General features: G+C 37.5%; 1 protein-coding gene across 1 annotated transcript in view; it reads right to left on the bottom strand.

The window, feature by feature from the left end:
• RPN13 (regulatory particle non-ATPase 13) overlaps positions 1 to 21076 on the bottom strand; it is a 41253-nt gene extending 20177 nt beyond the window's left edge. Inside the window, exons 1-8 of the mRNA XM_088957594.1 lie at positions 20829 to 21076; positions 20512 to 20560; positions 8598 to 8690; positions 8361 to 8420; positions 6220 to 6258; positions 6040 to 6114; positions 5873 to 5939; positions 5701 to 5791 (exon numbers count right to left, since the gene is read on the bottom strand). Coding sequence (XP_088813720.1) covers positions 5701 to 5791; positions 5873 to 5939; positions 6040 to 6114; positions 6220 to 6258; positions 8361 to 8420; positions 8598 to 8690; positions 20512 to 20550 — 464 coding nt within the window. The 5' untranslated portion in view covers positions 20551 to 20560; positions 20829 to 21076. The remainder of the gene's footprint in view (positions 1 to 5700; positions 5792 to 5872; positions 5940 to 6039; positions 6115 to 6219; positions 6259 to 8360; positions 8421 to 8597; positions 8691 to 20511; positions 20561 to 20828) is intronic.
• Between the last annotated feature and the right edge of the window lie 2620 nt (positions 21077 to 23696).

Below are 23696 nucleotides of genomic sequence, written 5' to 3'. Positions count from 1 at the left end.
TCAGTCTATGGCTTCTCTCCTTACCCCAATCCACGTAACCTTTTAAGTTGTCACGTGGGTCATTACAACTATGCTTCAACCCACCCGACCCGCCCAACACCTCAACTGGCTTGGACCAGGCTTTCCAACGCCCTAATCCACAACCTAGGTCCAGCCCAAGTCCAGCCCAAACTACTTCCACAAATGGGGTTTTCTTTACTCCTCCTGGGCAGATTCAAAATTATTTGAAAAATTGCTAATAATTGCTACCCCCTTCTTTTTATTTATCGAATAAGACTGTTTGCCTTCCCTTTTCATCGAATCCACCCCTTCCTCCATTCTCCTGTTGCCACCTAGAAACCACCTTTCCAGCTCTCGACCTCCCTGCCACAATGACGCTTCGATTGCTGTTGCAATCCACAGGCGCCACCACCTGCCTTCCACCAGGAGTTCGCAATGCCCAAGGATTAAGAACGGCTTCACCCCGACAATTCTCATCTTCACAGCGAATAAGTTATCAAAACTGTAACCTTCAAGCTTGGCTCCTAGAGTTGTAACTATTTTTTCGAACACTCCCTCCTTCTAGAGGTTGAACAGAAGACCTACAACCTTCACGTCAGCTCTCAAGTCATCGATTTCAATCTCATTACACGACATGTTCCACTACTCGACAAGTGCCATGCCTTCCCTTGTTTAACCGTTGTCAGTTCCAACTTTTGTTCCCAAAGTCTAGGAGAGCCTTGTTTTCAAAAAAAGGGAGTATTGCAGTCGCTGCTTTAATGTGAATATCTTCCTTCACAGCCTCTAGAATCCCCTGCCAATCGTTCACCTTTCTCTGCAAGGTAATAACATATTTGTTAGCCCACACCCCTTTCTCTACCTCCATCGCAAGTTTAGTAGCAGATTGAGAACTTGTGATAGCCATAGAGATATTATCTTTTTTTGGAGGGTCTGAGGTCCAGGTTTCGAAGATTTGATCTTGCTCTACATCCGCTTTCTCCATTCTCCTGCCAACCTTAACACCCTCTTCGATGAACAACAAGAAGTTATACAATGACTCTGTGAACAAGAAGTTATACAATGACTCTGTGAACAACCCCTTCTGGTTCTATTTGAGGAAAGCATCATATTTCCGGTCCAAAAATTACATCGAACTCCTCCATTACTGCTGCTTCACCGATCGTATAGCCCCAACCACGAATCCTTGTAACCACTGCAAAGCATCTCCAATCAGAAAAACCATAGCTCTTCTCTCCTCCCTTCTCTTTAAAGACCATTGACCTTTGAATCTTTGTTCTTCTAATACCAATTTTTTCATTTGGTTGCTTTCACGAATCTTCCTTCCGCCATTTCCCTTGGATCACACCCCGCTTGTCTTGCACCTCAAAGTGAGCAAGTTGTCTTGCACCCCGCTTGTCTTGACACATGAATTGGATTGAGACGTTTCGATCCCCTACCTCCGTCAACACTTCACTTCCTAGGTCATGAACAAAAGACTTTTGAAATCCCAACTTAAGTTGGCATGAGCTTGCTAATAAAACCTGGGCATAACTTTTAAACCCAGCCACCTAAAATAAACAACCCAGACTTGAATCTTTATAGAACTTGGCATCTGATGCCCCTAATTTTGATTTCTTGAAAGTTCAACTTCCTCTAAAGGTGAAAGTTTGCAGTGGTCACACATTTCCTCTCTTCTAGTGCCAAGTGTGCTAAAGCCTGCCAACTCATCTTCTACCTCCAGCCCCTCCTTCCTTAGTGCTGCCTCCATAGATGAAAGAAGTCACACTTTGAAACTCAAACCATCGATGAACATTTCAATCATCTAGGGGATTGCATTGGCCTTTACTCCCAACAAATCTATGGTTGCCACCCTAAGGTCTATGGCGTTAAAAGCAGACAGAAGATGCCACAACTTCCCACAATCAATTTAAAAGTTGTCTCATTCCACTTCCAGGCACGATTAGTTTTCAAGGCGCCAAGGCGAGGCTAGGCGACTGGGGGGCGCCTTGTTGCCTAGTAGCCTAGGCGATGGATTTTTTATGTTAAAAACATAGATCCTAGGGTAGGTCCCTAGGTACCATAACCAAATTTCTTTAATAATTATTCATGATTATCAAAAATATAGGGGCTGAACCCTTATTTTTGTTATAGGAAAAGAAGAAATAAAAAGTATTGGTAGTAGTAGAAGAAGAAAAAGAAGAATATATGGAAGAGGAAAATGTGCTGATTAGATAAACTTTTAAGCTTTTCCTTACTTATTGGTTCAGGTTTTCAAGTCCTTGAGGGTTCAATACAGCATTTTTTTATCAATAACAATAACTATTATTAAAAATATATAAAAGAGAGATGCAGTATAAAAAGAGAGGTAAAAACACTTAACCCCCCCAACAATAAGAATCATATTACAACACAGCCCAAAAAAGATTCTCTTCTCACCCCTTGTTTAGCCAAGACATCCACCAAAGAATTGGCACACCTCTTGGCCCACTGAAACTGAATTTGCATGTTTCGAGTAATCTGGTTTTTTTTTCATTTGAGAACTTCCACAAACTGGAATCTCTCTCCTGCAACCAGTTAACTGTCAGCCTTGAATCTCCTTCCACCAACAAATTTCTTATGTTCAACTGCTTGGCTCCTTTGATCCCTTCCAATGCTGCCAAAATTTCAGCTCTCATTGAATCCCCCCAGCCTATAGGTGTTGAAACATGGCAATTATTCGACCTTTTTCATCCTGAAACGCTCCACCTATACCTGAAGGACCTGGATTTCCTTCACTACTAACATCAAAGTTTAATTTAATGTATCCCAAAGCTGGAGGAGTCCAAGATGGATTGGGAGAAGAAGACAAGGGAGCAGACCTAGCCACTTCTTCCCACTTTCGAATGATGTCTCTTGCTGAACATCCTTCAAATATCTTCATAGACTTGACCCAATGAACCACCCTAACATATATTAATTCAATGATGGCTTCCCTGCTTTTCTCTTCCTCATGAAAAGTTCTTTGATTTCTTTCCTCCCACACACTCCAGCAAACAGCTGCTCTAGCACATCTCCACAAGAGTTTACCTCTCTTTTTAAAATCCCTCACTGATGTAGTACTAAATAAGCCTTGCACACTTGGAGGGGGAGTCCATCTGCAATCAAAAAGAGAGAAAAGCCAAACCCAGATCCCTGAAACAAAAGGGCAAGAAATTAATAAGTGATAACAATTCTCACCATTCTTCTTGCATAAAATGCACCAGTGCGGGGATAAACACCACTTAGGCCTTTTCTTTTGAAGTAGTTCAGAAGTGTTACATTTTTCTAAGATTGCTTCCCAACAAAACGCACCTACTCTGGTAGGGATTGGATTGGACTGTGTTAATTTTTTGAAAAAAGAAGAGCAAGAGAAAGTACCTGACAGAGACCACACCCTATTGTCCACTCTAGAAGGATCATTAACAGCCTCCTCCAAAATCTTAAGCAAATTAGAGATGGAACCCAATTCAAAATCTCTGAGATCCCTTCTAAAACCTAGATTCCAATTAACTGTAGCATCAAAAAAAATAAGAAAGGAAGCTACAGGCTCATTTTTAAACCTTGAGAGGGAAAACAAAGAGGGGAAATGCCCTTTTAGAGGAGTGTTACCCACCCAAATATGTTCCCAGAATCTCAAAAACATGCCAGACCAAAGATCATACCTAATAAAAGGAAGAAGAGAAGGATGGCATGAATAGACTTCCAAGGAGATGCCCTTGTAGCCCTAGATGAGATCCTCGTGTCCCAGCCGTCTACCTCTTGCCTGTGAAAACTTAGGATTATTTTAGCACACAAATTCTCCTTTTCTTTATTCAATCTCCATAATCATTTCCTCAAAAGAGCTTCATTGTTCTTCTTTAAGTTGCCCACACCCAATCCACCCTCACTTTTGAGTTTTGTAACCAAGTCCCACCTAACTCTATGGTCCCTTTTCTCCTCCCTTGGTTCCCATAAGAAATCCGTCATTAATTTCTCCAAAATCCTACATACTCCCTCAAGAATTCTAAACACAGACAGAAAGTAAACCAGAAGATTTCCAAGGTTGACTTAATTAGAGTTATCCTGCCACCCAAAGATAGGTAGTTTTTCTTCCAAGAGGCAAGCCTTTTTGTGAAATCTATCAATCACCGGATTCCAATAGCTCCTTTTGGTAGGGTTATACCCTAGTGGAAGCCCAAAATATTTCAATGGCCATTGAACAATCTCACAATCCAAAACTTGGGCCCTTTCTTCCATCTCTCTGGCACTCATATTAATGCCAATCACACAACTCTTATCCAAGTTTACTTTTAAGTTAGTCACACGTTCAAACACCTTGATCACCATCTTTAAATTACTAAACCACCTAATCTCCTCCCCTCCACAAAACAGAATTGTGTCATTAGCAAATTGTAAATGAGTGACCGGAACCCTGACCCTCCCAACTCTCCAACTATTTACCAATCCTCTAGCATCTACTTTCTCAATAAGCCTCCCTAACACTTCTGCAATCAAGGTAAACAGGAAGGGGGAGAGGGGGTCCCCTTGTCTAATACCCCTAGTAGCAGGAAAATGATCTACCACCCTGCCATTCACCAATATAGAGTAGTGGCACATTTTCATACACCCATTTATCCACGTGCACCACCTTTGCCCATAACCAACGGACTCAAGTACTTCTTGCAATAAGGACCAATCAACCAAATCATAAGCCTTTTCCAGATCCAATTTGCATTCCAACCCTTTCTTCCCTCTTCATTTAAAATCCTCTACACTCTCATTTGCTATTAAGATTTGGTCAACAATTTGCCTATTCTTCACAAGAGCACCTTGATTAGGGGATAAGATTGTAGGAAGCACCTCTCTAATTCTTCGGGATAGCACCTTAGCAATGATCTTATAGAGGCTATTTACCAAACTTATGGGTCTAAACTCTTTAGGGTGGCAAGCTCCCTCCTTTTTTGGAATTAAGGCAATAAAGGTCTATTTCAAGCCTGGATTTATCAAGCTTGGGCCAATCCAACCCATCGGTCCTCCATAACAAACGCCTCTGCCTCTGCTTTAAGGTTCTGCTTCCATCTTGTTGTCAAAGCAAAACCAACCTCTTGTAAGTGCACCACCACACCTATTTTCATTCATGCATGGGGGAAGCATTATATTCTTTTTAGCCTAGAACTAGAGTGCGGCCTTACTCTTGATGACTCGTAGCTGTATTATTCTGCTCTATATCACTGAAGACTGTATGGTTCAAGGTCAAGCACATGATGGAGATTATCAACCTTCTAACCGATTCAAACCCAACTAAACTTATTTTTGGTTCTGTCATCCCATAAACAGTGAAGATGTCATTCAGATTATTTTCATTATGGAAAAACTAACAAATTGAGAGTGTTATATATAGATATGTGCCTACCAACACATAATTTGGATATCCTACTCTAAGCCCCTCCCCTATCCCTATTACATTTTACATTGTTACATGTCCCTTCTTCACTATGCTGTGCAACTTGTGCCCCCAAAAAACAACTTATAAGATAAGAAGATAAGAAGAGCACAAAAAGAAAAATGGGGAAATGCTTAGGTGTTTAACACAGAGGTTCGTCATTATGAATATATAATAAAAATCAACAGCCCTTGCTCATGATATATTGACAAGAATATTATTTACCTTTTAAATAACTGAAAATAGAAATAAATACAATAAATTCCTTGGTATATGCATACCTAGACGAAATCTCATCTTCAACCATGCCTTCAGACATCTCAGACATTTGATGAGGAACTGAAGCATCGGGTTCTTCTTCACCAGCTAATTCTGTCAAGCAAAAGTGATAAACAGTGGTTACAAAACAGAAATGCTTTACCCAAAAAGGAACGCCAGAAATATTTCTCATACCCAATGGCCGATTTATGTGATAATTGACCGAACTGCATATCTGGGAATCGTTATCAGATTTTGGTTCCTGGACCCAGTTTAGAGAGAGAATGTCAATCTCAAAGCAAAACAACACTGTAATAATTTTATTATCTTTAAGAAAAGAAATAACAACAAATGCTGCTGACCTGCATCCAAAAAAAGAACCGCCTATTATCCGTGCTAAACTTCAAAATGTATACCCTTTCAGTTGATTGAGTGACCTGAATTAGCCAAAAAGCGAGACAGAAAGTAAAGACAAAGATATCACAGCAGTAAGTTTGACAAAAGTCTGAACGAACGGTCACTCGTTTACAAAAGATAAATACCTTCTCAAAAAATGCCTCATCAGGAAAAACAATCTGATCCTGTAACATATACGGTCAAGGGAAACCATGGAAGTTCAAGCCACCAAACAAGATTCCCATATAGAATTTAACATCAGTAATTATAATGCTTTATTAATGTATTCAAAAGAATAGCATGTACAGTCTTTTGTGCCAGAAACACCCCATCAATTGACCTAGTTAAACCAGCCATATAAAAATATAATACAAGCCCCCTACCGAACCAGAGCCAGAATAAGCCCCCTATCAGCCAAACTGTTGGCAGTCCTAGGTGTCTACTCTAGATTTTTTTTATCAATAACACAATTCATTAATTATCACAATAATAATTACAAAGAGGAAGACAAACTTTCTTATCTTCCAACTTCAGTTTGAACCCCAAGAAAGGAAACAAGAGAGAAAGAGAAAAAATTAAAAATGAAATTTAAATTGCATCTGTGCCCAAAACATTGAATCCCCCTCAACCCATTATTTAGCTAACCCATCAGCAAAAGAATAAGCTGATCTGCTTGCCCAACGGATTTTAACTTTCATTTCTCGAACCATCCATCTGAATTTCCTCCTTGCATTGCTGTAATTCCATAAACCACTATCGTCTTTATTCAGCCACCCTACCACCACCTCTGAGTCCCCTTCAATTATGAGTTTTCTGATATTCAACTCCCTACCTTTCTGGGCTCCTTCCTTAACTGCATGGATCTTAGCTCTGAGAGAGTCACTCACTCCAATTGGGCCTGAGAACATATACATGTAACTATATAGATGCATCCACATCTACTAGCTGTATATGGATCATAGATAAGAACAAGATGAAAGAAGACATGCAAGTCAATGCAACATGCACACCCTTAATTAAATACAATCCAAACTCCAATAATGGACCATTTCAGAAAAAAAAAAAAAAGAAAGAAAGAAAAGATCAAATTTCTGTCTAAATCATCATCATCATCAAAGCCTTGCTCATCTATATGGGGTCAGCTACATGAATCTTGTTTCACCATTCTGCTCTGTACAGAAATTTATGCCTTAAAAGAAAACAAAATACACAAATTAATGTTGGGAATAGGCTAATTACAAAATGTTCACATGAAAGATGCTATTTTGAATCATAGAGCAGCACCCACACAACAATCAGGAAACTCACTTCAAAACACTCTATTAAAACTTTTTCACAAGACAGCATGGTCCAAACTCCACTCAACAGCAAAACCCTGAGTGTTTGGGGATTTAGAAAAATGAAAAATCAAAATTCATCAACCAAGTGGCTCTATAATCTATATCAAAGACTGAATTCATTACAATTTAAGGCACTGCCATAGGCCAGAGGAACATAACTGCAAGACAAGGCCCTATAATTTGCCATTTCTTGCAGATATCAGAGGATTAGAACCCATCATTACAAATAATAATGCAAGTTTTCACCATCTGGTTTATGCTTTTAGGAGCACTTTCCTTGCTATTTTTGGTGGGGAGTGAGATGTAATAAGGATACTTGGAAAGCCATAGAGCAATAGCCTGGGTCCAGTGGCATCAAGCCCAAGTTTTTTAACTCCCTTAGCATGTAATTATGCATAGCCTCTAATAGAATATCCCAAGAAACAAAGTATGCAATTAGCATAGAGCTACACACCAAGACCAAACAGGCAAAACAAGCACCCAGCCCCAACACCCCCAACCAAACAACTGAATACTTGCAACCCAAAAAGTCATAAGCACTGCCTTCAAAACATAACCAACTTTTCATGTGCAGTGTTACAGTTTTCTGCAAGTTGTCATTCAAAATTTTTAGATAAGAAAAATACTTCAAAAATTATGGACATGTATGCAGAATTACGGATAGATAAATGTGACCACAAACAGTATAAAGTACCTTCAGCCATTCAATGAGAACATGGTGAGCTGCAATTAAGTGGCCCAAATTGAAGAAAAAACTGAATATTACTTGACCAAATGTTCAGAAAATAAACATATCAGACTGTGTTATGCTTAATATATGTCTTTGCCTGTGTTCATACAGATATAAACTGATTTGAGTGATAATATGTGGAAACTAAACTATTTCATTACAAACAAAAGAACCTAATACACACAATTTCCACCAGGCAACAACCAAAGAGGGATACATCTTCAACCACATTTTGTGCCCGATCAAGCCACTGAAAATGAATCAAACCCTCCTCACCCTAATGGAGGAATCCAGAAGTTAGTCTTATTTGAATGACAAAGATGCATAATCTACATCTGAAAATAAATAAAATCTAAGACAGAAATAGCTTTTTTTCTATTATTAAGAAAATCACTGTATTTTTCCAAGGAACACTTCACCCAGAGATAGATCCTTGTCCTCAGGATGGCCTTACCCTTGCTATGCGAACAAGACCTTTACGTGTATCTGGGATCACCCGTGTTCCTTCCATAAACATCTTACCAGCTCGGAACTCAAGCAGAACTTCCTGCACAAAGGTACTTATAAAAATTGTCCTTAACTGATTCAAGAATATTTTTATCGGTAAATAGGTATAAATATGTATTTTCTTTATCCTCATGCAGAAAACTTCCCTATAATTATCAAAGATAAAAGGTAAAAAAGGTATTAACAGGAAGAAGAAACAAAACTGTTCAGTTATAGGGGCAACATTAACCTCAATTTATAAGAAGCCGAGAAGCAATTTACGCATTAAACACACCCTTCAATTTCTTCCCAATGAAATGCATTTGACATCATTAAATTCAAAAGAAAATATCCTAACCATATATTAACAAAATTTGCAGCAACAAATCCCCTCAAAAGCATCAAATACAAGCAAAACTTATCCTGTCTACTCCCACTGTCCCCAACGAATAATGATACAGTGAGCCACCAACAAAAATCATTAAAATAAAACTAATCTGTGTCTCATTTAACGTTTTAATAGGCACTCTTCCGGCATGGTAGATTCATAGGCCAGGCTTATATTGTGGGGTGCACCATTCCCAAACCCAAGTGTCTCACATGACTTATTGCTATGTTTCAATGAACTAACCTTGAATTTGATATTGTATGCGAAATTAAATAAGTTGTAGGTTGCACGTGTGATGCAAGGCTGCAGTCTTCATATTATTAACGCCACACAGATTCACTAACCGGTTAGCTAATAGACTTTTCAAAATATTTTATTTCTTTCAGAATTTAGGTTTGATATTCTTTTATATTACTTTCGTTGTTTTTTCCCAAATGTGGTGCTCCACTTCATTCAAGTGCAGGCCTCACCTTGTGCCTTGCAGTGATTTAAAAAGTGCGCCTAGAAACACAGACAAGGCACATTTTAGGGTATGTGCCTCACCAAGATCCTAGGTGCATGCCTGGTGTGCGCCTAATGCACCTTGCACCTCAGCCAAGGTGTGCACCTTTTGAAAATTTGATGCTTTTTTGCTTTTTTTGAACATAGCAGCTAGGTCGAGGGCTCTACCCCCGAACCCCCATGCCATGCCCCTCGAGGCAAGCCCAAACAGGTCCATATTAGGTGTTAAATTCTTAGTTCTCACACAAAAAAATAATGAATTTATAGTTTTAATTGCTTTTTAAGAAAATATTTTATTAGGATGAATGAATGAACAACATTAGGTCATTAGTAAATAGGAGCTTTCATGAGCGAAGCTCCAAGAACCCCCTCTTTGCTAATGTAGTTCATTCATTCATCCTAATAAAATATTTTCTTAAAAAGCAATTAAAATTATAAATTCATTATTTTTTGTGTGAGAACTATGAATTTAACAACTAACATAGACTTGTTTGGGCTTGCCTCAAAGGGCATGGCACAAAGACGGCTCGTAGAATCAGGAATGCAATATGTTTTCATACATTAGCTACTTGACGTAATGCAATTGAGTGAAAAAAGAGATTAGAGGTTTTACATGCTTGAAAATGTTTTTTTATGAATGTACATGCTTGAAAATGTTTTATATGTTTGATTTTATTTATAAATTCTCATTTGAATATGCTTTGCATCTTATGTTTATGTAATTTAATTTTAGATAATAGATTTTTAAAACATTTATTTTAAAATTTTACGTTTGCATTTTTATTAATACTATGTTTACTTTTTTTGAATTTTTTTGGATTTTTTGGCAGTTTTTGAATTTTCAAAAAAATTTTGGTATTTTTAGCTTATTTTGTATTTTTGCGCCTTGCAGTTTTAAAATACTGGTGCCTTGCAACTCAGCCTGTAGGAACGTCTTGTGCTTTAGTTTCACTCCTAAATTTAAAAACACTACTCCTCATTAGAGAAGAATAATGAGAAGCATCCAGGAAATAAGATCCACGGATCTACATTCATCAGCACAATCAATTAAATTTACAAATTTAATGGATATGAGAGCATTACACCCAAATCCATCTACATATAAAATGGGAACTTGAGACAGAAATCCTTGCCTGTCCAAGCTCCATGTATCCTGCACAATAATTATATTCTGAGTGTATCTAAAATTGATGTCATTTGCCTATTTTCCTGCCCAAAAAGGATACCTGATCTATTAAAATGTTTTATAAAAAAATAACTGAATTTGATATACATCAGCTTCACTGAGAGAGGCCCTTTCTGATGACATTCTGTTTACCAAATTTAATTAAACAATGTAATAGATGTTGAGATTCATTTTCTTATCAAAAACAAAGTATTACACAAGTCAGGAATGGGAGGAGCATTCAAGAATGACTAGAGAAAATCATGATCGTATTCTCAGGGCCAACTGGCGTAAGAAATCCATGAAGGAAAGAAATGTTTGCTTCAAGAAGTGAAACTGAGGAACTCTCTCTCAACTAAGGAAAGATAGTGATAGAAGTAAATTCTAAGGTGGCGGGGTATTGGTTTCAAATGATAGCTTAGGACCTTTGTAGCATTAGCAAACTAACAGCAAATTAACAGTGGGTGTGAACTGTGCAGGCAGGAAGGAACAAAGGATACATGATGTTTGTATAGGTTCCAACCTCAGAAAATGGTCAATCTGGTGTTTTGGCTAGAAAAAGATTAAAAAGATCCTGCATTGAGGTAGTGTTCCCCCATAAACTGAGTAGAATGTAAATTAAGGATGATAGGGGCAAGGTGGTTGTAAGCAGCTGAGAGTCAATGATAGAGGTGTTAGGCATGCTCTCCATATTTGTATAAGTCAAAATTCTTTCCCCATAAAAAATAAAAAATAAAAAATAAAAAAATTGATTGTTACTGATCTCAAATTTGAGTAAGGTACTATCGGTAGCTCAAAAAATGATTTCACAAAAGGGAACATCAACCAGGAGTAAGCTACACTCCCCCTCCTATAGTACCTTACTCAAATTTGAGATCAGTAATAATCAATTTTTTTTTATTGTTATCTGCTCAATTTTATTTTATTAACATTTAAATAAAAAATTTATTTAAATACAAGAAGAAAGTATGCCTAGCACCCCTTGATGTTTTAGTCAACCACAGCCGCTCAATCCAACAGATCCCATTTTACACTCATGTAACCGCACTCTATGGGTCAGTACCCCCCCCCCAAATACAGCTGATTCCTACTTGGTACCTGCCAAATAAATGCATCTGCCATGCTGTTTGCCAATTTTTGGATGGCACGTCCATAATCATTAGTAAAATGGTATATGTTTTAAAAGACAAAAACATTCTGCACATTGAACTTTATCATTGTAAACAGGGTTTTCTTTGTCTTTTCACAAGGAATTTTCCCTGCTTTTCATGTCAGCAGGAGCAGCAAATTAGGATTTTATTATACCCATTATGCACATATATTGATTTTGCATTTTCCCTCTTATCTTTTTATGCTTTTCAAATCAGCAGCAGCCAAATTATATATGTATGAGTTTGTTTTTCAAAACAAAAACAACCGCCAAATCAGCAAGCATATATTGATTTTGATGATGTGGCAGTTGTTTTTGTTATTAGTTCTCCTACAGTGACAAGTTATGAAAGAGGGAGTCAATGAAAGATTTTTACTGATCAAAAAAAAAAAGTTATGAAAGAAGGAGATTCAAAGGTGGTGGTGAGTTGGATGACTAAAAACAACAAAGCAATAATGGCAACATAGGCAATCCTTAAAAGTAATTAGGCACCTAGCAAGGAAATTGGAAGTTATATTGTGCAGGTAAAACGACCAGCCATAGTTGTCAAGGCATCTGGCAATTCTGGCTGACAGTGGGGTGCCTAGTTGTCCAGGCAATAGGATTTTTTTTTGAAGAGTAATAATAAAAAAGATTTATTAACATAAAAAAAAAGGATTAGAACAGAAGGTGGCAAGGTGACACCTCAACAAACCAACAACTACAACCAAAAAAAAGACCACTATAGACTGATACATATCTGAAACTCCATTACATGCCAAAGATTCCCAACTGTTCAGGCAATAGGAATTTTATAAATTTACAAAACAACTAATGAAATTTTGTCTAACTTTCTAGTTTTATATACAACTCAGTCTGCATATTAATTGAAAAATAGCAATTCTCTTTATTAAGAACATAAAATGTCCTCTCATAACATGGAAACTCATCATATCTAAAAGAAAAGAGTGTTTAAATAATCTAACATCAATATTTTCAAAAATAATACTAATATAATAATAAGTATCTTATAAAGCAAATTCATGTCAATTAGCAACAAAAGAAGGCTATAATTTTATATAATAGAAATTTAAGATAGAAAGTAAAAGAGAAAAAAAAAACAAGGGTGGAGCTACTGGTTCATTTAATGAAAGAAAGAGAGTAGAAAAAACAAAAAAAAAAGAGAAACTTCTCTGTACTTCTATTATTTCTTTTTTCTATTTTTCTTTTCTCAAAACCCTTTCATCTTTTACATTTCAATAGTAAAACTTTAAAGCAAAGTAAACAATTTACGTAAATATCAGTGACTTGAAAGGCACACCTAGGTGCACAAGCGAGGGGCATTTTAGGGTAGGTGCCTCGCCTAGGTCCTAGGTGTAGCCCTTTCAAATGGCGCATTCCTGGTGCACCTAGACGTGCGCCTGATGCACCTTCTGCCTCAGCCCAGGTGTGTGCCTTTCACCGCCTTTTTTTGCTCCAAGAACACCCTATTTGGTAATGTTGTTCATTCATTCAACCTACTAAAATATCTTCTTAAAAAGCAATTAAAATTATAAAATCATTATTTTTTGTGTGAAAACTAAGAATTTAAGACCCTAACATGGACTTGTTTGGGTTTGCCTCAAGGGGCGTGGCACAAAGACAACTCGTAGAATCAGGAATGTAATATGTTTTATATCACATTAGCAATTTTATGTAATGCAATTGAGGAAAATAAGGGATTGTGGGTTTTACACATTTGAAAATGTTTTATATGTTTGATTTTATTTTTAAATTCACATTTGAATATGCTTTACGTGTTATGTGTATGTATTTTAATTTTAGATAATAGGTTTTTTAAAACATTTATTTTAAAATTTGAGGTATATTTGTTATTAATATTTATGTTTAATATTTTTTATTTTTCTGCATTTTTTATTTTTTTGGCATTTTTTATTTTTCTAACATTTTTATTTTTTAGAATTTTTTTATTTTTGCACCTTGCTTCAAAACGGCGTACACCTCACCTTGCACCTTGCGCCTTAAGCCCTACGCCTTGCGCTTTTAAAATACCAGTGTATATATAGAATGTATTAAAGCACATATTAGTAAGATTTAGCAAAATAAAAGCTATTATATAATAGGGTGCAAGCCTTGTCATTTTTGTTGCCTAGGCAGGCACCTTATTGCTGTAAGTCATGGCACTTAGGCAAGGCAACTAGTCACCTACGTGATACCTTGACAAATATGCGGTCAACAAAAAGTCTAGTGGGTGGCAAAGCAAGGGATGGGTGGAACAGAACTATTTTGGGCTCAAAAGTAATTTCTAATTAAAAATGGGTCAAGTGAACTTTATCAAGCCTAAGCACAAATGCTTGTCAGGCTCTATATACCTCATTGTTTTTATAAATCGATAAAATGGCCATAGCCATCAATAAAAAATGATAATAAACCATAACTCTGTACAATTACCCCTCCATCTTCATGGCAAGTGAATCACTAGGCCTGCCTAACCCAACAAAAGTTACTTTGTTTTCTAAACTGGCAAAAATATTTGGAGAGACCTTTCACAGAAGAAGAGGTTAGAAAGACAGACAAGGTTATGGGGTCAAATGAATTCATAATGGAGTTCTTTCAAAAATCTTGGGACATAATAAAAGTTGATCTAATGGATGTTTTTCATAGAGTTTTTAGAGAGAGGAAACAGAAACTTTGGAGAAAATACAACCACTATAGCTCTTATCGCCAAGAAAACCAGTGTTATCACCTAGGGTAAAAAAGTGTTACCCATGATAGTTACTCAGTTTCAAGGAGCTTCCATGGAGAATGGGCAAATTGTAGATCAAATACTCATCGCCACTATATGTGTGCAAGAAATGAGGATGTCAAGCAAGAGAGGGTGGGTCTACAAACTATATCTAGAAAAATCCTAGAACATGATAGATTGGGGATTAACAGATGAGGTGTAGGAAACAATGGTTTTGGAGATAGATGAAAGATGTTGGTAAGGGGTTGCTGAAGTTCATGTCACAACTCACTCTGGTAGTTGATGGTCACAGTCGTCTCTTATCCAAAGTTGTCAATAGGGTCTCTTTAGAGGCATTAGGATAGGAAGGGATGAGGTAGCTTCTTGCCTCCAATTTGTGGATGCCATCATCATTCTTAGTGAGGATGAGAAAGAGAGTTATGTTAGGTATATCAAATTGTTGGTGTTTTGTTTGAGCTTTTTTTTGGGGAAGATAAATAAAGAAGAAAGGAGTACAAGAAAGTGGTAAGGCATCACCCACAAACAATAACCAGGAGAACCACCCTTAAATTTTCCAATAAAACCACCAGCCAGAAACTAACACTCAACAAAAAAAAAAAAAACCTTGAAACCACCTACAACATAGCCCCAAAGTATACAAATCAAAACACAACCTATCCAGCCACCGTAACATAGCCCCCTTCACAAATAAAGAAACCAAACATGCTCACTCCAAATACTCAACAATTGAATTTATTGAAAGCTCTTTTTCTTGAGCAAATGTCAAATTTAAAGGTCAATTTAGGCAAAAGCCACATTGTGGGGATTAACTTGAGTGGGGATGAGAAAGAGAGAGATCCTCAATTATGCTACGTTTACTTGGCCTCTTAATTACCTTAGGGTTACCTCTAGAAGGAAACCCTAGGTTAGATGACTTCTAGAGCACGGTGGTGGATAGGTGGTATAAAAGGCTTGCCTCATCGAAAAGGAATTACATATCTTTGGGTTCAGGGATCCCTCTTATTAAATCCACGCTTACAAATCTCCCAGTGTATCTTTTTTGAGTTTTTAAAATTCCAATGAGGGTGGTCATCATTCTAGAGAAATTTTCTTTGGGATCCAAGTGAGGATAAGAGATGTCACTCAATAAATTGGGAAATAGTTCACATGGAAAAAGAGGATGGGGGCTTAGGCTTAGGCTTAGGTGAGATAGCTAAAAGAAACATTTCCTTGTTGGGTAAATGGTTATGGAGCATTAGTTGTCAAGGTGATGTCTAGGCGACATGGCGCCCTTTGAGGCTCACCTTGCTTAATCACCAAGCAGTTTTGTACTATGTATTATAAAATACTTTTTTGTTCTTTATTTTTTGACATTATAATTATAAAATAGGCACTATTAAACTATAATATTCATTTATGTCTAAATACTAATTTCTTTTTATTATTTCCTTATTTGTTAGGGTTTAATCAATACAAACATTGCTAGCAAAAAAGGGTTCAGTCCCTATATTTTTTATTTTTCTTTTCCTTCTTTTCCTTCTTTTTCTTCTCATTAATATGCTGATTTTCTATACTTTAACATTAACTCTATACTATTCTTATGAAAACTATGAATAATTATTAAATATGGTTATGGTACCTAGGGAACTACCCTTGGATCTATGTTTTCTACATAAAAAAATCCATCGCCTAGGCAACGCCTAAGTGCCCACCTAGGTGACAAGGCACCCCCCGGTCGCCTAGCCTTGCCTTGGCGCCTTGAAAACTATGTTCTCCTCCTAACCTTGTATTACAATCTTGGTCCACATTCAGTACAACATTTAACAACATCTTATATCAAAACTTAGAACCCAAATAGCAATTTATATCCCAATTCCTTGAGAATAACTTTAGTTATTCATTCATCTCAATTAATAGTTGTAGTATAGTAATAGTAATAATAATTGATCAATGTGTAAACACTATACCTTAGCACAAGCCTTCCCTGAGTGAGGTTGGACTTTTGCTGACAAACTGACAGCAACGAGACCCAGCTCAACAGGTATAGCTACATATGGAAGGCCATCAAGAAATAGAAGAACCACTTTCCTAGCATTTCATTCCTATATCTCTAACCAGCAAACAACCCACCTCCCCTAACAATAAGATTTTGATTAGGAAAGTTGCATAACGTAGTATTTTTTTTATCAATAACAGCACTTTTATTAAAAGAGATAAGTAAGATACAACCAAAAAGGAGGGGAAAAATGTCTTAACCTTCCATTTCAAACCCGAAAAAACATATTACAGAATAGCCCAAAACAAATTAGATCTTCCCACCCCCTGTTTAGCCAAGGAGTCAGCCATGGAGTTGGTACTCCTCTTACCCCATTGAAACCTTATAGTCATGTTCTGAGTTAGTTGCTTGATTTTCTTTCTTTCATTTGAGAACTTCCACATGCTGGACTCTTCCACCTACAACCATCTAACAGTCAATTGGGAGTCACCTTCCACCATCAACTTGCTAATATTCAACTGCTTAGCCCTTTTGACTCCTTCTACAACTACTAGGATTTCAGCTCTTAGAGAATCCCCCCAGCCTATAGGTCCTGAGAACATAGCAATAATTCTCCATTCTTCGTTCCTGAAAAAACCACCTATGCCTAAAGGGCCTAGATTTCCTTCACTACTACCATCGAAGTTCAATTTGATGAAACCCAAGTGGAGTTCAAACAGGTCTGACATCAATAGACATAGGAGCTGACCAAGCCACTTCTTCCTAGTTTCTAATGATGTCTCCTACTGAATAAACTTCAAAAAGCTTCAAAGACATGACCCAATGAGCCACCCTGACATATACAAGTTCTATGAGGGCTTCCCTGCTTTTCCCTTTTTCATGAAATAATCTTTGATTTCTTTCTTTCCAGACCGTCCAGCAAACAACAGCTCTAGCACATTCCACAAAAATTTACCTCTCTTTTTTAGACCCCTCACTGCGGTGGAGCTAAACAATCTTTGCACACTTGAAGGGGAGGGCCACCTGCAACCAAATAAAGAAAAGAACCAACACCAACTATTTGAAACAAAAGGGCAAGAGACAAGCAAGTGATAACAGCTTTCACCATTCTTCTTACATAAGATGCAATAGTGAGGGGATAAACACCAATTAAGCATTTCTTTTGAAGTAGGTCACAAGTGTTACACTTTTCTAGGATTGCTTCCCAACAAAAAGCACCTACCCTAAGGGGGATGGGACTACCCCAAACTTCCCGAACTGGAAAAGGAGGCCCAGGTACCAGACTAGAATGTGTCAATGCTTTGAAGGAGGAGGAGAAGGAGAAGATACCCGAGGGAACAAGAGACCACACCTTGGAGTCCACAATGGAAGGTTCAAGGACTACCTCATCCAAGATTTTAAGCAGATTCGAAAAGGGTTCCAACTCAAAATCTCTGAGAGCCCTTCTGAGACCCAAGTTCCAACCAGTAGTGGAATTAGACAAGTTAGCAAATGTTGTTATTGGTTCATTTTTAAACCTAGACAGAGCAAACAAAGAGGGAAATTACTCTTTCAAGGGAAAATCTCCCACCCAAGTGTGTTCCCAGAAAAGTACAAACAAACCAGAACCAAGATCGTACTTGATAAATGGAAGAAAAGACTGCATGACAGCATAAATCGACTTCCAAGGGGAGGCTCTTGAAGCCCTAGATGATAGTCCCAGATCCTAGCCATCTGACTCTTGCCCATGAATACTTAGGATTATTTTAGCCCACAAATTTTCTTTTTCTTTGGACCATCTCCATAACCATTTCCCTAAAACAGCTTCATTCTTCTTCCGCAGATTTCCTAGCTCCAGTCCCCCTTCACTTTTATGTCTTGTAACTAGATCCCACCTAACTCTATGGTCCTTTTTCTCCTCCCTAGGTTCCCATAAAAAGTCCCTCGTTAATTTTTCCAACTCCCTACAAACTCCTTCTGGGATTCTGAACACCGACAAGAAATATATTGGAAGGTTTGGCAAAGTTGACTTAATCAGTGTTATCCTGCCCCCTAGAGACAAGTAGTTATTCTTCCAGGAAACTAGCCTTTTAGTAAACATGTCAATCACTGGATTCCAAAAGCTCCTTTTTCTGGGATTGTCTCCCAAAGGAAGCCCTGAGTAGTTCAGTAACCAATGAGCTATCTCACATCCTAACACACGAGCCCTTTCCTCCACCTCTCCCTCACTCATATTAATACCAATCACACAACTCTTACCCAGATTTACCCTAAGGTTAGTCATTTGTTCAAACACCCTAATCGCCATCTTCATATTGCACACCCATCTAATCTCCTCTCCATCACAAAACAGAATTGTGTCATCTGCAAATTATAAGTGAGTGACCGGAACCCTATCCCTCCCCACTCTCCAACCATTTATCAGATTTCTAGAGTATGCCCTCTCAATAAGCCTCCCTAGCACTTCAGCAATTAGGGTAAAGAGAAAAGGGGAGAGAGCCCCCTAGCCTAATACCCCGCACAGCTGGAAAGTGATCCACCACGTTGCCATTTACTAACACAAAACAATGGCAAGTCTTAATGCACCCTTTAATCCACTTGCACCACCTTTGCCCAAAACCACAAGACTCTAGCACTTCCAACAACAGAGACCAATCAACCAAATCATATGCCTTCTCCAAGTCCAACTTACACACTAGCCCTTTCTCACCTCTACTTCTGTATCCTTCCACACTCTCATTTGCAATTAAGATTTGGTCCACAATTTGTCTATTCATCATGAAGGCACCTTGGTTATGGGAAATGATCGAGTGGAGCACCTCTCTAATTCTTCTGAATAACACCTTAGCAATGATCTTGTAAAGGTTGTTAACCAAACTGATGGGTCTGAACTCTTTAGGATGAGAAGCCCCAACCTTCTTCGGTATTAAAGCAATAAAAGTTCTTCTTTGAAGATTATGTCCTCCAGGCTCTTCTTTAACTCCCACCTCATTTCTTTATCTCGGTCCCCAAAACATCCTCTTTCTTCCTTAGCACCTAACTCCTCTATTTTACTTATCTACTATTGCTTTTTCTCTTCTAGCCTACCAATGGGGAGAGAATTCCATTCCTTAGTTTTGACCTTGAGCTCTTTCAACTTCCAATGGAATTTCATCCCTTCCCAATTGACTTTCGAATTACTTTCATTCCCCCATGTTTTCACTTTGTCTTTGAAGTCCAGGTGAAAGAGCCACATATTTTCAAACCTAAAGGGAGAGGACCCACTACCACCAATATTAGACTTAACAATCATTATTGGCCAATGATCAGAAGTAACTCTGGGTAGAGCCCTTGACACCAGATCTCCCCAATGCTCCTCCTAGTCTGTGATGAACAAGAATCTATCTAATTTAGAGCAGATAGGTTCAGCTTGGAGATTAGACCAAGTGAAACTATTATGAGAAAGGTTCAATTCCTTTAACTCAAAAGCATTAATGAACTCATTGAACTTCCTCATGCTTGTAGTGCTCCTTTGTCTCACCTTATTGCTCTCTTCAATGAACCTTATCACATTGAAATCCCCTCCCACACACCACAGCCCTTCCCACAGACCCCTAATATCTCCCAGTTCCTCCCAAAGCTCCTTCCTTTGTTTGTACATAGCATAGTATTTGACTCTTAAACTGTATCTATTTCTGCCAAAGAACTACTAAATCCCACTGAACCGCACCATGTTATGCCTCGCATCATTCAATGTTACAAATAGAAAGAGAAACTAGCATAAAATGATAAACATACAAATTCCTTCAGTGAATTCTATAATAATTAATGACATTTAAAAGAACCCCCTAAAAAACGCTCACGAGTTTCAAAGCTCTGTCTCTCAACTTGTTTAGTCCACTAAAAAGTGGGGAAATAACTCGTTTACTCCTATAACAAAAAATTTCGACCGAACCACATAATAAAGCCAAGCAAAAGTCCGATCGCGCCATTCAACTACACAAATTATCCCACAAATACCTGCATTGGAGGAACACTCTCCGCTGCCGATGACCCCATGGCTCCGGACCTGTTCCAAGCATCCAAAACAAGAGAACAGTCAATAGCTTTAAGGCAACGAAAGCAAATTAATCTTCCTCAATTTCTTCTGTCATCAAACTCAGTGGTTAGAACACGAAACTGTTCAGCCAAAACAATAAATTTAGACAAGATGCAGCATGGATTTCTCAGAATTTCGAAATTCAAAACAACAGAACCCTAGATTCTTACTGAACAAATAAGTTGATTATTTAAAAGACTAAACAAACACCGATCGAACAAAAAAGTGAATCCGCTACCTTTAGAAAAAAGAAACCCAACGAACTGTGAAATTTTGTTTTAGGGTGTTTGTGCCAATATATGAAAAATTAAAGATATCAAAAACGGATAGAAAGATAAGAGGAGGAACAGAGGGAGAGGGAAAGAGAAAATGGGCGAGGGAGTTTTGAACCGACTGTATTACGAAAAGGAACCTTCGAGGGTTTTAGAATTTAGAGGAGTGTAAATTTACAAAATCCCACTCACTTTCCAGTGATTTTACTAAACTAACCAATAAATCAAGCCGTGTCTTTCTTCTCATCTCAAATCTGGGCTGGGGCTAGCACCGGGTGATCATTTTCAGCCCGACCCGAATAGTCCGTGCTTGGCCTAGATTTGAGTTCAGGCCCGGGCAGTACATATCTGTAATCTGTAAATATATACTAAGATAATATTATGTTATTTTATGATTGTATTATAAATAACACCTTTTCATATAAATATTGTATACATACCATATAATATAAAATTACATATATATATATATATGTAAAATTTTATGCATAAAAGATATGGCATAAAATCGGGCTTAACTCAGTCCTGGCTTGCATAGGCCTAGGCCAAGCTAAGCCTGAGCCCGTGAGTTTTCTTTGGGCCCAATCATCATTAAGGGTCTATTTGGTTCTGTCAGAATTCGAATTGGAATTGGAATGGTTTATTCCCCTCATTATTGATCCAAAGTTCAAACTGGAATCTTAGTCAAAATCAGAATTGGCTGAAATGGGTTCTCATTCCCAGGGGAGGGGAAGAGAATGCTTACTGGGAATGGGAATGGGATTCTGGTTCAGCCCAACCAAACAATCGGAACCAAAATAACAGAATGAACCATTCTGACTCCAACTCTGAACCCCTATTTCCACAAACCAAACAGACCCTAAGAAGCAGCCCACCTCAAAAAAGCTAGCTCAAAACACACATAAGAGAAAAGGGGTATAGAAACCCACTATCTTTTCATAATAATAATAATAATAATAATAATTGTTTAACTAATTAGATAAAAATGGAAATGGCTGAACTAGATGATTTATTACTTTCTCTTTTAGTTAAAAAATAATGAAAAAGGAGGTTATGAGTTTTTATGGCAAAATTGAGTATAACTATATTTTATATTTATTTATTTCAATAAGTCATTTGGCTATGATCAAACAGCCACTTGATGAAGTCATTGTGTGCACCCTGTGACCTAATTTTAAGTTTTAAAGCCTCTCCTAATTTTCCAAGTACAAATATGTTAATCAAAATCAACAATATTATTATTGATCATTCAATGTATTTTCTTTCTCACTATTTTAGTTCTTTGGTAAGCAAAATATCTAGTGCAATACTTAATATTAAATTTGCCATTAAAGGCTCCATTTGGGAAGAATGCAAATCCAAATACGCATTGTTTATGAAAATGCCAATATTTGTATTTGCAATAGACATATTTGTATTTCGATACATTAATGAGCTTTAGTAAAATTTTACAACCATTTGATAAAAACGCATTTTATGTATTAATGGTGACAATAGTCACCAATTCAAAACATGCTTGCATTCAAAATGAGAGCAATGTCTCCAACCAAAACATTTATACTTTCACACTAAAAATTGGTCAATATAAAAAAGCTGGATTCTAGTCTCATAATCCATGCTTACACACTTCACAACTAAATATCATTTGGAAAGAATATTAAATTATCATTGCAAAAATTAAACAGATTTGCATTTTTATAAACAAAGTATATTTGTATTTGCACTCATTTCAAACGAAGCCTTGAGGACAAATTTGTCACAAAGAAGTATGGAAAGACACTCCATCCTACCATGGGTAGGCTTTCCTCCTATTATTATAAGTAGGCTTTACTCTCTCCCCTACCCCACTCTTACTCCAATCCATAGTCTCCCCTCCCTTCCTTGTATCCTAGATAACCAAGCAAGACCCGACCATGGTGGAGAACTCATTAGAGATCTCTCCATTCTACTAAGCCCAAAATCAAATGATCCAATTGAAGCAATAGAGGATGATGCTATTCTTAGTGAACCAGAGTATAGGAACTTGATTTTCAAAGTTCTAATGGACAAACCAGTTAAGGTTATGGGACTATGATATCAGCATCTTCTCGAAGGTGAGAAGAGTGTTTGATTTTGCCTCGAGCAATCGTGCCTAGTAGCACTACTCATAGAAGCAAGGATAAGGGAAACAAAATATTTGATAAGAGATAAAACTCAAAGCCTTTTTATTAATGATATGGCTATTTATAATCACTAAGATAGGGAATAATGATCAATGATTGCAAATCATTACAATGATGACAGAAAATTCTCTCAATAATGGTCCTATAATAGGCTATAACGTCTTGGCATCAGGCACGAGCGGACACAAGGGTATCATAAGAACCTGCTACATCCTTCCCAAGAGAGTTGAGTTGTATCATTCCTCCTCCCTTGGGATTAGTCTTGTCCTCAAGACTAGCTCTAGGGAAACTTTTGTTGAGAGAGCCTAGTTGTTCCCATGTCACATCAGCATTTGTAGTTCCTTTTCATTTGATGAGAAGCTTAGTGATTGCTCTATTCCCACTTCGAACCATAAACATGTCCAGAATTGCTATTGGATGAGGCTGAAGAACTCCCTCTGGAGTTAATAGTAGAAGAGTGGGGCTACTTATGGCATGGTTGCCCAATTTAGCCTTCATACATGAAACAAGGAACACAGGATGAAGTTTGCATCCTTCTGGTAACTCTAACGTGTATACCACCTCCTGGCTACCAGGGATGTTTGTCGATAAGGTTGGAGCCTTAAGAACACTCAATCCCCCACCTCAAATGTCCTTTCTATCATTTTCTTATCCACCATCCTCTTCATCATG

Source organism: Nelumbo lutea, chromosome 8 (assembly GCF_056320005.1).
Source record: "Nelumbo lutea isolate HS-2025 chromosome 8, American lotus-T2T, whole genome shotgun sequence".
Lineage (NCBI taxonomy): Eukaryota > Viridiplantae > Streptophyta > Magnoliopsida > Proteales > Nelumbonaceae > Nelumbo > Nelumbo lutea.
Note: the sequence above shows the minus strand (reverse complement) of the source record. Positions and strands in the feature narration are given on the sequence as shown.